Genomic DNA, 16912 nt, shown 5'->3' with positions numbered 1-16912 from the left:
CTGGAAACCCCACATCACAGTGTAGAACTGAATACTTTGTTCCTTTGTAGGAGGAGCCTTTCAGATGGCATGTTAAGCTAAGTTGTTGACTCATTGCATAAAATTCCTATAGTATTTAATGCAAAGAGCAGGGTTATTCACTCTTATATGCTGGCCACCTTCCCCAGGCTAACTGTCAGTTTGGTCATTTAATCATCTGTAGGTTTACTCTGCTGAGTGGATCATAACAAATCCTGATCTCTCTGCTGCAATTGTGTGGTGAGTGGGCTGGTCCAAATACAGTATGTTTACTATTCATTACAAGTATCTGCCAGGACCTGTTCTGTTGAATAAGAATGTCTGTTGCACAATGTTTTATTGGCCATAACCCCAAACATCCCCTCTTCAAAAAACAGCATATCTTGGGAGTAGAAGAAGACTCTAGTCAGCCAGATTAATCATGTAATTCTTTAATGTCTTTAAAAAAGGTTTATTCAAAGCTTAGTCTTGCTGTTGTAAAATTATGAATTACACAATACAAGCATATTTTTTCTTTTCCAAAACAGCAGTTAATGAAGATTTACATTACATTTGTTTAGCAGATGTTCTTATCAAGAGATATAATACATCTTATATTCACAAAAATATTCAGAAGGTATATTTAAAGAAACAACTTAGGTAAAGTATCTTGCCCTAGTGTACCACAGTGGTGTCCCATGTAGTAATCAAACTTACAACCTTTGGGTTCTTAACTTTGCTCTTTACCACCACACCACACTCCTGTGAAGGTGTAACACATTCATTTAACACAAGGGCAGAAACAAACAGGACAAATGCACACTGCTGAATTGACTATTTTAGTAAATTATAGAATTGAAAAGTGTGTCTTTATTTATATTTATTCACAACTGGGACCCAAATAAGCAAGTTCAGAACTGACTTGATTCTTACAAATTGCTAACTAGCCTTAACAAATAAAAATGAACATCTAGTTTAGAGGCAGGACAAAAATCCAAGTCAGAATATTCCTGGCTAAATGTTTTAACATCATCCTTATCCAGCAGTGTTATCTCTAACGTTTCCTATCATTTTCCTCCCAGCTTCCTGAAAGGAAAGGTTTTGGCGTAGTAAAATGGAACGGAGTTTTTAATACAGAAAACACAAGACCCACGGCAGGCATTTTTGAGACTTAAAACATGTATTCCTCAGTGGCACAGAATTCTAACTTCTTCTGTTTTAAGAATAAAAAAGGCTGTCAGCCTGATTCTGAAAAACGGCTGATTAATATGATTCTAATTTTTGTCATTTAGCAAACACTCTGATCCGACTGAGTGACATATACAGTTCGAATTTAAAGTGAATCTAATAAAATGGCTTGAAAAATTGTATATACAGAACACTGAAAACCATATTCTAACATATGTTGACAACATTTAATTGTCAATGTTGCAAATTCAGTAGCAGCATTGCCTGTTTTTCATCTGGAGTGTAAAAATGTACACCAGGCATCATGAATCAGAAAAACATGGAGATTAGCCACCTCGTGTAGCTTGTAGGGATAGGACAATATAGTTATCTCATGATCTGATTTGATATTACGATATGAGGTTTGCGATTCGATAGAGCCTAATAATAGCTCAGTGACAAAGTTTGAATATTCAGAATTGATCTCACTTGAATAAAGTTATCTACTAGACAACACATAAAGGGATGAAAGTAACAGCAGAAATTCTCATAAAGATCAGAAATACAACAAATACACTGCCTGGCCAAAACTTTAGCCACCTTTAGCTTTGATTACAGCACGCATCAACCATGGCATTGTTTCGACAACCTTATGCCCTACCTTTTTCCCTACCGTTTATTATGCCCTACCGTTTTTTTTTTTTTTTTTACCTTTTTCTTTGTTTGGTGTTTTTTGTTTGTTAATTATATGTGAGTTATAGATATAACCATATTTTATATGAGAGTATTGGACAGATGTAGATAACCACAATCAAAGGAAAGAAGACTGTCAGACTTAGGAGACAACACTCTTCTGATGTATGAATTCTTCCTGCACTTCCTCTAATTTCCCTCTCACCTCTTCAATATGGGTTTACTCTGGATTCTTTTTTGGTTTTGTGTGGATGATCCGTTTTTTCATTGATTCTGTTGCACCAAATTATGAGCCCAATAAGCCCAATAACCCCAATAACGAGTATTACAAGCAGTACTACCCCTGCAATGAAGTACTGTGACTTCTGATATTCAGGCTCAGAGGCTGAAAGGAAACAAACAAACCATATCAAACAGGTTAGACAGACATAACTGCTCACACTTTCAATCAAGCAAAATGATGCTGGAAATAAATCCAAATGATTGAAATCCAGAACAGACAGGAATTGACATGTTTATTAATGTAGTTTAAAATAGTAGATAATGGCTAAAAAGACACTTACCCATTCCTCCTATTATCTTTTCAACGTCTGACAAATCACAAAAAAAGAAAGTATGTTTTTAGTATTTCACCCCTATGGACTAAGTATGCTTACCAAGTATTTCAAATCAATTCAAAATCACTACTATAAACAATGAAAATGGAAATAAGATTATGAATAGACATGATTCAAATAACCATAACAACTGAAACAAATGTACAACACATTAACTTACATGGCATCCTGAACTCAGCTGAGCTATAAATTGATTCTGGGGGAAAAACAAGGAAAACAAAAATATAGAATATGTAATAAAGCACAGTGAGAAACTCAGCTTCTTTAATGTTTGATCAGTTTTGTTTGTTGATGTTGATTAACATAACTGGACAATCTTCATTCTAAACCACATTGAGATACAGCAGTAAATAATTTTTTTAAAGTCAGTAGAGGGTTTTTAATGATTCTAACAATAATTATGAAATGCTTGAAAAAAAATTCAGTTTCTTCTGAAACTAGTCAGCATGCAGGGCTGGGCGATGGCCTATAAATTATATTGCGATATTTTTAGGCTATACTGTGATACACAATATATATATCTCGATATTTTGAAATCTCCTCTAAAGCGCTTCATAAATGCTCAATTTAACCCTTTGATGCATACAATCACACCAGTATGATGATTCTAGTAGTCCCTGCAACATATGTCTTTATTAAAATATTCTTGCTTATATTCAGTAGTGGTTTCTATTGAAACTATTTTAAACTTACATGCAAAAAGGGGGAAATCACAACCAAGTTAAATTAAATAAAACAATATTTATTCCAACCAGGAAATGGTTTTGCTGCATATTTTGCAGATAATCGTTGTTTGTTCAACATTTTACCATGGCGGTGGGTGAGCTGGAAACAGGGGAAGCCTTTAAATCTATCATTACTTAATTAAACAATCTCATGCTGTAGCTTTCGCAATAGCGACACAAATTTCAGACAATCTGCGGTGTTCATCATTTATTCTAATTACGTGATTGGTGTTGATTATTCTGTGAAGTATTTGTTTGTTAATCAAGGAGGACAAAGCGGAACAGGTTGAAAATAATGATAGATCTACAGGTACTGTTCGGGCTTCCCCTGTTTCCAGCTCACCTGCCGCCACTAACATCTTCCTTGAAATACCCAAACCACGGCCAGAGAATGGATCCAATGCTGTTTCTTTTCGGAACCAATTCGTCCGCCTCCATCTTCTATTACCATTTCCAACTCAACATGTATTAACTCACTTTGGCGCTTCACTTCTTTTGCTCTCTCCAGGCTCTTGCCCTGTTCCCTCCAGATACAAAAACACATCTCACCTATATATGTCACACACACTCGCCCAGGAGAATGGGCGGGTGAGTGTGCAATGTATGTATGTGAGGTTTTTTCTTTTTGTGTCTGTGGAAGGGAGAGAGCCATAGGAGAGAGCGAGAGAAGCGAAACACCAAAGCGAGTCTCATGCCAGCGGCTTAAAAAAAATTATGTGACAATTTGTACTCGATGTTCGCGATATAGTCATTTACTACATCCTACGTAAAACAAGCCGCGATACATCAAGTATATTCGATATATTGCCCACCCCTACCAGCATGTCTCAATTCCAATGTTAGTTATAGCTGCCTGTAAGTCTGGAACTGGGTGTTTACTTATATCCATATGCCCACATCCAGCATTAGTGTGCTTGAGCGTTTGAATACTGGATTTGACATCAGTTGGTTACTGAAATCACATTACCTTCACTTATCCTATGCTTTCTATTGCCTCAGTACACACTGCTGACACTGATAACCTGTCATACCAGTGTTTGCAATCAGGATGTTACCTTCTACTATCATGATCGATGGATTTTTCATTATAAGCCTCTGAACCATTATCTTTGCCTCATCTCCTAATAGCTGTTTCCATTAGCACTGATACGCACTGCATTGAAACTGGTTATTTAACATTTCTGACTCACTTACTAAAACATTGGCATTTTTATAAAGTCAACCAACCTTTAATATGTGCACAGTTCCACTTCAGTTATGAAAGTCATATGTAAAAATCTCATACACTCACCCTAATGGAAACGGTGAGCTAATGATTCTCTTTGCTCTGCTTTTTCTCTCAGTTGCAGTAATGTCAAGGTTTGTTAACTCTGGTTTGTGTATGTGTCCCACAAGGGCAGACCAGATGGAATACTCAGATGCCGTATTTTCACATCAGTGTCCAAAATCATGATCATCTGATTACCAATATGAGCAGTAAACTGTGATTGATTGAATTTTCACATCCAAGCTTAAAACATTTTAGTTGGATCTCACTCCACGCGCATCAGGGCCAAGATGCACACGGCTTCCCCTTCAGGCACGTGGAGACTCATCCATGCGGAGTATATACTGATTAAAGCAGAAGGGATTTAAGCAGAGTGAATATGCTGATAAAGGGCTCCTTACCACTCACAGTGACGTCAACCGTGTTATAAAGGTGCTCCCCACTTAAATCCTTGACTGAGTAAGTACCCTGATGAGAAAGCGAGACTCCTTTCAGTATGAGGTAGCCCCGGCACAGTTTCACATTTTCCAGATTGACGTCCGTGTCGTTTAATATAGTTCTGCTCCACTGCGGATCACTCGAAGGTTTGAAGAGCACGACAACAGGAGTGTGGGTGTAGAAATTAATTAACAGAGTTGCCCTTGGCTCCAGAGCGATGGATTCTTTATGGCCTAGACAACAAAACATAGGCATTTCCAATCAGAAAGGTCTTTCATTTGACCAATAAAATAGCTTGTTAATCAAAGGACTCTCAGTAGAGTAGAAACTTCCATACAATATTCCAACTGATAAACCATTATCCTACTACTTTCTTCTGTGACTATACCTAAAACAAATGATGGTACCTCTGGGGTGGAGAGATTGAGTGTATCACTCACCCTTCACAGTCACTGAGATATCACTGAAGGTAATATTCCTCTCTTTCAGGACCACTACATATCTTCCATGGTTCTGGGGTGACAGACTATGAATTTTCAATTTTTCCTCCATGACTGAAATTGAGTAATCTGGAAGACAGTGTCCTTTGCCAGCTTGCATCCAACACAATTCAAAAGGTTCCCTGTATACTGTGGGGTGGAACTGCAGGACAGCGGGCCCTTCACTAGGCACAGGAATTGTCACGTGGCTTCCAGCTGGCTCAACATGCTCTCGTTTGCTGGCTGAAATGACAGACAATACAGCTGGATGAAGGCTAGAGATACAGTAGCAATGCACAAGGTTAAATCATGGCACTAATTCTGTCTCCTTCTTGTTAGCATATATGCATACACTCATTATACGTATTCCATGTTTCAGTTTAAATGTTTCGCTGATCATTCTACAGTCCTCTGGGTCACATGCAATTTACGGTTATTAATTATAATAACCTTGTTGATACAGGGACATCAATTTATCCTGTGTAAATAAAATGCCAAGAGATAAATGAAATCCATATGCAAAACTATGTCAAAAAAGCATTTTTCTCATATAGCCTGTTTTGGTGTTACATAAAAAGAAAACAAAATGAATTAATGACTGAATAATTGATGATGTACTTCATGAAGAGTAATTAGCGTTATATCTTGGGACACTGAAAGCCCTTGGCACCTTTGTTGCTAGGGAAAAAAAATGATTTACAGGCTTACCTTCAACTGTAAGAACCACAATACTGATGTTGTTTCCACTGAGATCTGACACTATAAACTGGCCCATGTCTGCTGGTGTGACTTTCTGTAACGTCAAACAGTCGCCTTCTGCTGTGACACGGTTTTTAAACTTTGATGCACATTTAAGGGCTGTCTCCTTTAGAGTGCACACATCTACTGCATTCATGTAACCTGTAGGGCTGTGTTGAATTTTCAAATGTGTGTGATTATACAGTGAGATATACAGGGAGTCTCCAAACTTCTTTTGGGCAACTTCAGCAAAACCTGAAAATAAATAAATACCATTTGAAAAAAAAATGAAACTGGGTTAACCACTACAAATAACACAATGAAATTTATTTTTTAAACAGAACATCCTTTTAACTTGTTAGCAAATTAATTTATAAATATATAAAGAGGACTTACTCATGTCAGCTGTAACAAATTATTTTAACATATAAAGCACTTCATGGTCTACAATTGTAAGAAAACATGACTGCAAACATCAATTTTGCATTCCTAATAGGTAGTTTGATAAAGTACTTTGGATGTATGCTGATAATGGTCTTTCTTTTGTGATGCTTACTGTGATTCATCCTTCAGCACAACATAGAATCTACTATGAATGGGTCAATTGAATTAAATCAAGTTACAGAAATGGCTAATATGGATAATATAAGAACTACAGAATGCAACATTCTTGTTAATACTAATTGCTAAATCTAAGGTCGTTTAAGCATTGAGACTTGAAAAAATTACTTGAGAAAACTTACCTGACACACGGACATCGTGCTTTGCAAGACATTCAGCACTGCCATTTGCTTTCTGTGCATAGCATGCATATGTTCCTTCATCAGAAAACTTTACTGAAGACAGAGTCAGATTAAAATACTCATCTGTGATGTTGCTTGGTGGGCTCTCTGTTAATTTGCTTGATGCATTTTTGCTGGAAAATTCCCAGTACATTGACAGATGATCACTTAAAACAGTTACATTGCAGCTCAATGTTACTGATTCCCCAATTTTTACCAAAACCGTGGATTCTGAAAAACAAACTGGAGAGAGGGAAACATATTAATGCACCCTCAGTTACACTTTGATGTCTCCACTATGTTTCAGAAATCATGATGTAATGTTGTCATGCTATACATTTTCTATAATACGTTGTTCATGTAACCAACATGACTAACATAGGTTAAAACCTTACATGTGACCCATTTATACAGCTGGACATTTACTAAGGCATGTCTGGACTAAGTACCCTTTTGGTATAGAGAGCAAACTTACAGAAGGATAGGGCAACAAGGATCCGAACACCCATGGCAATCTGTTTGGAAAACACGTAAATCACCTAAGAAACAGAACACATTTACTTGTTACACTTGGCTCGTCACAAACCAGGTCAAAGCATAACTGAAAGTGAGGGGCCATTTTCACCCTTGCCTCCTCGCAAATGCAGCAATTAGATAAAGGAGATGCATAATGTTTATTTTGCAAGCTAGATGCTAAAATAGAAAGAAACAGCCAGTTTCAGTTTTGCTATCAGTGGCAAATACTCAGAATAGAACAAGCAACTCCAATTTGACTTTAAAATCACATTTCCACTCTTTCCACTGAAGCGAATCATTTTTATTTCAGTACGAAGATTCAGTTCACCGAGTTATCGATTATCGGTAATCTGTGCTGTCAATGTTCGTTCAACAGATTTTTAAAACGATACAACTCTCTTGACACTGGATGTCACTAAATAACACTAAAGTAAATCGCTGACATATTCTTATGAAAAACAAGCATTGGAAAATGCCAGTTTAAATACTGAAGCATAGTTGTTAAATCACTGTCAGATTCAGCATTTATATTAGCCTACAACAAGTAGCTGCTAGAACACATATCATTTCACAGCACTAAACTGACTGCGAGGGCGCACTTCAACCGCAGCAGCATACACTGATGACATAAAAAATAAATGATCAAATACATTATTTTGGCTTGTTACAATTTCAAATTCCTCAGTTAAATGTCTACATGTACCTTTAGCATGCATGTTAACCATCACGCATGTTAACCCAAAAATAAGTATTCATCTAATAAGCAACCTAACTAATAACTAACGTACTAATCAAATACGAACAGACGTCAATCTTTGAGTTAAATTAATTCATTTTTGAAACCGTAGTATTGCAACACGATATTAAACTTCCTAAATTAAAAAATCCTACCTTTTAATAGCTTACTTCATATTAATACAAATACAAAAGAAATTGTGAAAGTGAAAGCAAAATGAATAGCCACAACTTACCTTATGGTTATAGGAATATATACTGAAAAAAGTTTCCGAAGTAACCGAGGATTATTTATGTTCAATCGTTCACTTGTGGTAACGTCTATCTCAATAATAGAAAATTGTATGAGAAATATTACAATGTGTGCCGTCAGGAAACGCGCTTGACTCTTCGGTGGTATTCAGTGCAGAGTAGCAACTGCTTGCTGGGATTTCTTTTTCCCGTAGGCGTGCCGTCCTGTTTTGATCTGTTTGTCAGATTAAGATAGTTTGAAAGAAAACAGACAGACAAAGATGATGCGTGACTTTGGAGCACTTTAATTTTGTTTACACGAATCTCTTAAGACTGCAGGAATTCAGGAAGTCGTCCTAAATATCCCTTAGTTCGTCAACTAAAGGGTAAAATATGGAGCGGAGTTTTTATTAGCTGCATCCCTCACACATAAATACTGTTAAAGTAAATACGTGCATACTGCAATAGATTCACTGTGTGTACAGACAGGTGACAAAGTCATACATATTTGAGTCCGAAGTGAGTCTCATGTGGCGGCAGTGTAGCATAGTAACCGAAATAACCGAAAGGTTGCCGGTTCGACCCCCACTGGGACACTGCTTCTGTACCCTTGGGCAAGGTACTTAACCCACAACTGCCTCAGTAAATATCCAGCTGTATAAGTGGATAACATTGCAAAGAACTGTAACCTATGTAAGTCGCTTTGGATAAAAGCGTCTGCTAAATGAATAAATGTAAATGTAAGTCCTAACTATTGAGTCTGGGAGAGTCGTGGAAAGAATACTGGAAAATCCGGATCAGGATCAAACATTCCTGATATCCATAGCACTCCATACATTTCTGATTAATAGTATTCAGTTTCAAATGTATCACTTATCATCCATTCATGAATAAAAAGAAAAACTAAATTTCTCTTTGGAGTAATTGCAGCACATTACTTAGAGTAAAGGGAGTTGACTTGTAGGCTACAGGTTGCAGGTTGAATAGCTGAACTGGAAAACTGGTATTGTGCTCTTGAGAAAGGTTCTCACACTGAATTGCTTCCATGTTTATCCTATGGCATAACTGGACATGTCAAATGTAAGCCATTATGATTAACTTTTTTGGCAGATGTATACTAATAAGTAATAATTATTTTTTCAATATGGTTGGAAGGAACCAGAAAAATGTCCATTATATACCTCTGAGCATCCCTATTGAATCCATAATAGTGTAAAATGTGTCAGCACCATGGCATTTTTGCTGAGGTAAAATCCTCACACTGCAGGCTAAACACACCTTTGGACTTCAAATATTAACAAAGATCATTCAGATGAATCTGACTCCCTTTTGACTTTATTGCATCTAATGTAGTAGCATTATCATTTTGCATTTCACATTCAATGATTTCTTTTTGAAATACCATATAAACTTTTTCATCATATGGTTCCCTACAAGCCAATACCATATGATTGAAAGACATGTAGATATATTTTGGAGTTTGGATTTCCTCCAGTATATATTTATCGTTCTTTCTATTGATAAACAGGTTAAATCAACAGTCACAGGAATACATAGCAGAAAAATAAATAAGAGGTATAATGGTAATATAACTTCTGAAATCTAAGGTAAAAGTACCTATTACTGTTACACTGAGCTCCAACAAAGGTGAAGTGCATGGAAGGCTCCCAACTGGGGAGAGTGCAGCATCTGTGGGACACCTCACAGAGATAAATTAATCCATTTAAGCATGGTTTACATTTTGTTCTCTGACCAACATGGTAATGTGCAATGGTCACATAGATGTGCAGTGTATTTCAGGACAACTGTCCCTGATTGCTGGCCACATCATTGAGAGGTCAAATACACTTTGAGGTGGTTACGGACCTTTTGTTACGCTACATTCAAGACCATTAACTTGCTAGCTAACAAGATATCCCTTTATATCTATCTATCATTGCATTTACATTACATTACATGCATTTAACAGACTTCCAGCACAATAGGACATGTGTACCCATTCAATTTAAATGAGTAACAGTGTGAGACCAACCTAACAGCACTCCCAGACCACTGAGTGTGAGCATAACACTATTAAGACCTACCACAAGTTAACTTGTGAAATCTGACGGAAGCCATACTACCAACCAACAGTCCCTTAAACACAGAATCCAAAATACATCACAGTACTATGCATAAAATAAGTATCAGATACTACAGGTATCAGGTGTTAGGGGCGGGCATTGAAGTGGAACCAAGATGCAGTCTAAAGAGGTGGGTCTTCAATCTTCATTCGGAAGTAGGCCAGTGATTCCACTGTCCTAACCTCCAAGGGGAGTTCATTCCACCACTGAGGGACCAGTACAGACAGGGATTGTATCTGAGAAGAGTGATCCTGTCAGGTTGGGACAGTCAGTTGCCACGTAAATGCAGAGCGCGGCGATGATGAGAGCACGTACGGTCTGAAGAGCAGTAGGTATGAGGGGGGCTGTCCCATTCACCATATATACACACAAGATGGCTCATTGGTAAGAACTTAGTGTAGGACACTAGGACATCAATGTCTGCCTCTTGCAATGGAGCAGAATGCAACATCCAGCTAAATAAAATGCTTGACTAGAAATCACAGTTCACTCCAAGTAAACTCTTGAGTGTAGCTATCTATCTAGCTTTTGTGTAAATTGAATGCAGTTCTCTAGCACCATTGTTCAGTCTTATACACAACAAATGTATTCATCCCCTCCTCTGGTTACACCTCCTGGATGGCTTCCCTTGGTGGTGTAACAGATTCCTCACTCAGTGGTTGATATCCAGTATGAAGACATTGACTTTGAATATGAGGTAAACAACCTGAAGAATTTATTTTGTTGCACAGAAATTGCTATGTCCATCTTGAAAACAATGGCAGGAAAGCCATTGGATCCATTGGCCACAAATTCAAAAACTGTGAGTAGAGTCAGAGAAATGGCTCATAATACATTAAATAAAACTGCTGTATAATGAGAAACAAAGTTAGTTGTGTTCTGATTACATTGTGTATCATTTTCTTGTATTTCTAAAAAAAAAAGTCGCTACCGGTTTATAAGCTTTGTTTCTGAAATCTTACAGATTTAAATTTAGAATTTTCCACAAAGGAAAGCTCTGTAGATGAAATGGGACCAGCTGACACATGAGAATTCAGGAAAGAATGGGTAGAATTGATTGATAATGCTTGTGACATATTTGTGCAATGCAAATTGGATTCATTTTGTATCTCCAAGGTATTCCTGCTGGATGATGAGACCTAATGTTCATTATTGCCGTTAATCACGTCCATCTCTATGGGAGCAGCATTTCGATCGCTTCTCCCTTCTTGTCTGCATATTCTACATACAACAACAACAACAAAAACAAGGAATAGTATGAAACAGACAATAGTAGGAAAGAACCCTCTCTTCCAGAGAAGTTTTGGTGTGTGTTTTGCTTCTGATTGTGGGACTGTAGTGGTTCCATTTCCTGATGTAAAAAAGAAAGCAGTTACCATTAGTTTATACATTTTGTTTCTTGAAGCCTAGCAACTTTAGGAGAACAACATCCAGACATCTGATTGTCTTAGCAGAGGTGTGTACAAGAGTCAGTTCACATAATTGAAAACAACACCGTAGTCTTCAGTCTCATAAGCTTTTTTTTTTTGCTACACTTTCATTGAAAACACCAGCACAGTGCATGCAGATGATATATCAAATAATTTTCTAAATCTTGATAAAGAAATTAAACATGAAAAATAACATACTTTTACTCAGTGGAGATTACCATTATCTTACCGTCGACAAGAGATATTGAAATGTTACAAATAGACTCATTTGTTGCCACGTCTCTCAGTATATACATTCCTTGATCTTGAGCTCTGAAACTGTGTAGTTTTAGAGTGTCTTCCTCCACTTCAGCTAACCACCTGCTATGATCACAGTCTGTCTTTGTATTATTCACCCTGCACACCCTGTGCTCAGTCCCATTTTCAAAAAACAACACCACTGCTCTGGATTTGTACAGCGGTATGTTCACAGTGCCCTTAAGTGCCACGTTTAAAGACTTAGTCCAACCTGGAATGAAACAAAAAAGTGAGATGTGATATAACAAATGTGAGAGACGTTCGTGTTATTGACACCAAAAACTTCTGAGCTAATATCAAATCAGAAATGTAAGAATCATTTACACTTATGAGTTGCTTTTCGCAGAAAGAACACTGTGTTCTTGTAAACACAAATGTTTAAATGAGCTTTAATAGAAATGTGATTTCATTGCAAATATAAAATGTACATCTCATAGGTGCTTGTCTTTTGTCAGTTAATTCTTAATGCCAGACAGTTGCCTCTTGTGTGAGACATTGATTCAGGGAAGCAGACCCATTCGAAAGTGCCATTTGTACTTAATGAGGACTAAGCAGTGTGACAGCATTGGCAGTGTTGAATGGGAATGCACACTTCCATGCATGGAGGGATTTTCTGTACAACTAACAACTAATTTACACTTCAAACAGTAAACAGTAAGTGTTTCAACGTCATGTCTTCAACTAAACATTCAAAAATTCAGAAAACTCAAAACTAGTACTATGGCCCTCATGGACCACAGACTAGAATTGTATATTGCCATGGTAAAAAATATTGTGACTTCTAGTCTCTTTTTGGAAGGTGGTAAAACAGTGGAACGCACTCATTTAACAAATGAAGCAATAACTCCTGCCAACAAATTGAATCATGGCAGCATAAATAATTTTCAGCACAATGCACTAAATTAAATATGACAAACATCAACTGTTTTTGAGGTCATTATCATTAATGTTTTGATTATGATAAATTGCAAGCTCTGACTATGGGATATGCAGATATTTCATTAACCTTAATTAAAATCGGACAGTTCATTCAGCTTGGTGTGTGTTAAATTTGAATTAAGTAGGAGAATGGCCATTACTGCTAACACACACAAGCTTTGAAGCTAAAAGGGATTTTATATGAGGTGTTATCCAAAATATTGTTGTTCTGTACAATATCAGCATTTTTTCCTGTGGTCTTTATCTGTGCTTACCGTGAACATTCAACATGTGCTGAGGTCCTTTACCCAGAGGACCATCAGGAGAGTTGCATTGATAATAGCAGCTGTATTCTCCTCTGTCCAAGAAATTGATTGAGTTGATGGTGAGGGAAAAGTTGCCTTTGGCAATTCCCTCTTTGTCACTTGAGAATTTTTTTCTTGGATCATTTTGATGAATCTCTCCATTCTGATAATAAAGGAAGTCAACTTTTCCAAATTTCCAAAACACAAAAAGATAATTTGATGGAGTACTTTGTCCTAAGCAGGCCAAAATGACATCTTCCCCAAATTTATAGTGCGCTACTGCCAGAGAGACTGAAAACAATAGAAAAATGAAACAGTATGTTACAATGAAACAGGGACATAAGATAAAAATAATAAGAAATACAAAATACAATAACATGCACATCCACAATACATGTGCTTTTAGAAACTAAATGCTGCAGCACTGTTGCAATTATGAAGAAGCAATGGAGCTTGGGAATGCAAATAATCACAGAATTCAATCCTACGGTACCACATAACATAAGCAGAAGTGATGAATGGAGCTCTATCTATTTTATTTTGAATGGAATATAACCACATCCATTGTGCACCTCAGGGCCTACCACTCTAGCCAAAGTCTGGAAATGATCAAGAATGAGTGCAAAATACAGCTCTTACAAAAGGCTTGTGAAATTAATATAAATAAGCCATGTCTTTTTCTTCATCGATCCATTCTCACTGCATTGCACTAGTTTATGATTACAACACAATCACTCAGGCTGAAGGAACCATTTCAGTCCTTTATGGTTAAAGTCAGTCAGTAGCCCTTGATCATTATGCCAGTTTGATCGTGAACAAGGTGGAAAGTCATTGGCCTTTTGTTTACCATTTACATTCTTCATACAATTAGTTACATATTTTATGCACCCATCCATATTACTATAGTCATAATGTCCAATCCTTCTCTGATCAGCAGAAATTGAACACCTCTACTCACTGAGCAGGCCACATCAGCACGATATTCTTCCAAACTTTATATCCTTACATCTGAAGATGTCAGATTAAAGTAGAACTGTTTTTAGAGAACTGTATCCCTCTGGTGTCCCTGGCAATGTCGGCACTGGCATTAAATGCTTCTGATGTGGCCACTTACAAGAAAGAGTAAAGTCTTTCCAGAAATGTGCATCAGTTGACTGAATCAACCACTGGTACAAGTTAAAAACTCGGACTCATCATGACAGATACATTGTTATCACAAAGTTACAAAGATGAAAAGAACAAGTCATGTAGTGATTCAAGAAACATTTGCATAGGTTTAAAACAATGTTTAAGCATACCGGAACTCAAAGTGTAGGTGAGCAGCATCAAGTTGAGCATTATCTTCTGGTTATCCGTAGGAAACAAAATTACAAAAAAAAAAAAAATAGTAACACAACTTTTGTGAATACACCTTAATAATAAGGCTAGCATGCGCCTGTTGAATGCAGAAAACATGTTGTAACCATAACATTTTATTTAAAAAAATATAGCAATAATCATGTATTGTAATGTAAAGTAAATGTACAAATATTTTATTGAATACCTGGACATAAATATTAATATTACATTTTCTTCAACCGTGCTCTATATCACATTACTGTAAATGAACCTGATGCAAACACCGATGAGTTCTAGATGGGTTATGTATTCATATATGCCCATGGTGCATAATATTCAGGATCCATAATATCTGGTGCTGTGTAATCTACAATGCTGCAGCACAGTTACTGTAACTTGGGCAGTGTGTCAAGTGCCATCTCAATCATATGTGCCTTTCTGCAGGGCATTACGCTTTTTTTCTCTTTTATTATATTATATTATATATATATATATAGTAATTCTTTGTAATTATATATATATATATATATATATATATATATATATATATATATATATATATATATATATATATATATATATATATATATAAAATAATAACAAAAAATAATTAGAAAAAAAAAACATGTTCTATAAATATATGAATCTGTCAATAATTATTTTAATGGCTTAGCATTATATACACCATTACAAAGTACTTTTATACATAGCAACACAATTTTATACGATATGTAACAGGGGGTCATCCGCCAATGTCTCTATCAGCCAAGGGGCCCTTGGCCTGAAAAGCGTTGAAGACCTCTAACGTAGACTACACCATTGGACACAACTCTCTTGACACTGGATGTCACTAAACAGCACTAAAGTAAATCGCTGACATATTCTTATGAAAAACAAGCATTGGAAAATGCCAGTTTAAATACTGAAGCATAGTTGTAAAATCACTGTCAGATTCAGCATTTATATTAGCCTACAACAAGTAGCTGCTAGAACACATATCATTTCACAGCACTAAACTTTTTATTCAAAATGAGCGAGGGCGCACTTCAACCGCAGCAGCATACACTGATGACATAAAAAATAAATGATCAAATACATTATTTTGGCTTCTTACAATTTCAAATTCCTCAGTTAAATGTCTACATGTACCTATAGCATGCATGTTAACCATCACGCAGCCAAAAATAAGTATTCATCTAATAAGCAACCTAACTAATAACTAAGGTACTAATCAAATACGAACAGACGTCAAGCTTTAAGTTAAATTAATTCATTTTTGAAACCATTGTATATCAACACGATATTAAACTTTTAAAATCCTACCTTTTAATACTTCATATTAATACAAATACAAAAGAAAGTGTGAAAGTGAAAGCAAAATAAATAGCTATAACTTACCTTATGGTTATAGGAATATATACTGAAAAAGTTTCCGAAGTAACCGAGGATTATTTGTGTACATTCGTTCACTTGTGGTAACGTCTATCTCAATAATAGAAAATTGTATGAGAAATATTACAATGTGTGCGGTCAGGAGGAAACGCGCTCGACTCTTCGGTGGTATTCAGTGCAGAGTAGCAACTGCTTGCTGGGGTTTCTTTTCCCGTAGGCGTGCCGCCCTGCTTTTAATATGTTAGAATAAGATAGTTTGAAAGAAAACAGACAGATGAAGATGATGCGTGATGCGTGAAAGTCATACATATTTGAGTCCGAAGTGAGTCTCAAGTCCTAACTATTGAGTCAGGGAGAGTCGTGGAAAGAATACTGGAAAATCCTAATCAGAAAGTATTCTTACTTAAGACGCAGATTTACTGAAGTAGAATTAAAATTAGCCTCGCTCCTGGAAGGGAGAACTCGGAAACTACTTGAAAAGTAAAAAGAACCTTACTAAAATACTAACCTAAGAGTACTTTTGTGTTATATTTTTTATACATTTACCATGTGTATTATTACCCAAGGGTAAGTCATTTCTTTTACGTTACCTGAGCTGTCCTGTACATCAAGGAAGAGCACACACAGACAACGTTTAGTTGCATTAGCAATCTCACTCAGATGTTATGTAACACCTTAAAGAAAATGCGAAATGACAGGAAATGATTTTGAACCTTTTAATGTT

At 36.4% G+C, this 16912-nt stretch overlaps 1 protein-coding gene and 1 long non-coding RNA gene across 2 annotated transcripts; both read right to left on the bottom strand.

The window, feature by feature from the left end:
* Positions 1–2077: 2077 nt before the first annotated feature.
* On the bottom strand, positions 2078–8698 carry LOC118792457. The gene is made up of 9 exons (XM_036550311.1): positions 8391–8698; positions 7379–7442; positions 6865–7146; positions 6092–6376; positions 5345–5626; positions 4868–5137; positions 2635–2670; positions 2421–2447; positions 2078–2130 (listed from the first exon to the last, which is right to left on the bottom strand). The coding sequence occupies exons 2-9, from the start codon at positions 7410–7412 to the stop codon at positions 2078–2080; spliced, it is 1269 nt and encodes a 422-aa protein (XP_036406204.1). The 5' UTR covers positions 7413–7442; positions 8391–8698.
* Positions 8699–11443: 2745 nt separating this feature from the next.
* Positions 11444–16558, bottom strand: LOC118792712. Its single transcript, XR_005005612.1, has 5 exons — positions 16195–16558; positions 14757–14802; positions 13429–13749; positions 12168–12446; positions 11444–11859 (listed from the first exon to the last, which is right to left on the bottom strand). It is a non-coding gene; the product is annotated as an uncharacterized LOC118792712 (long non-coding RNA).
* Between the last annotated feature and the right edge of the window lie 354 nt (positions 16559–16912).

This window comes from Megalops cyprinoides, chromosome 17 (genome assembly GCF_013368585.1).
Source record: "Megalops cyprinoides isolate fMegCyp1 chromosome 17, fMegCyp1.pri, whole genome shotgun sequence".
In the NCBI taxonomy this organism is placed as follows: Eukaryota; Metazoa; Chordata; class Actinopteri; order Elopiformes; family Megalopidae; genus Megalops; species Megalops cyprinoides.
Note: the sequence above shows the minus strand (reverse complement) of the source record. Positions and strands in the feature narration are given on the sequence as shown.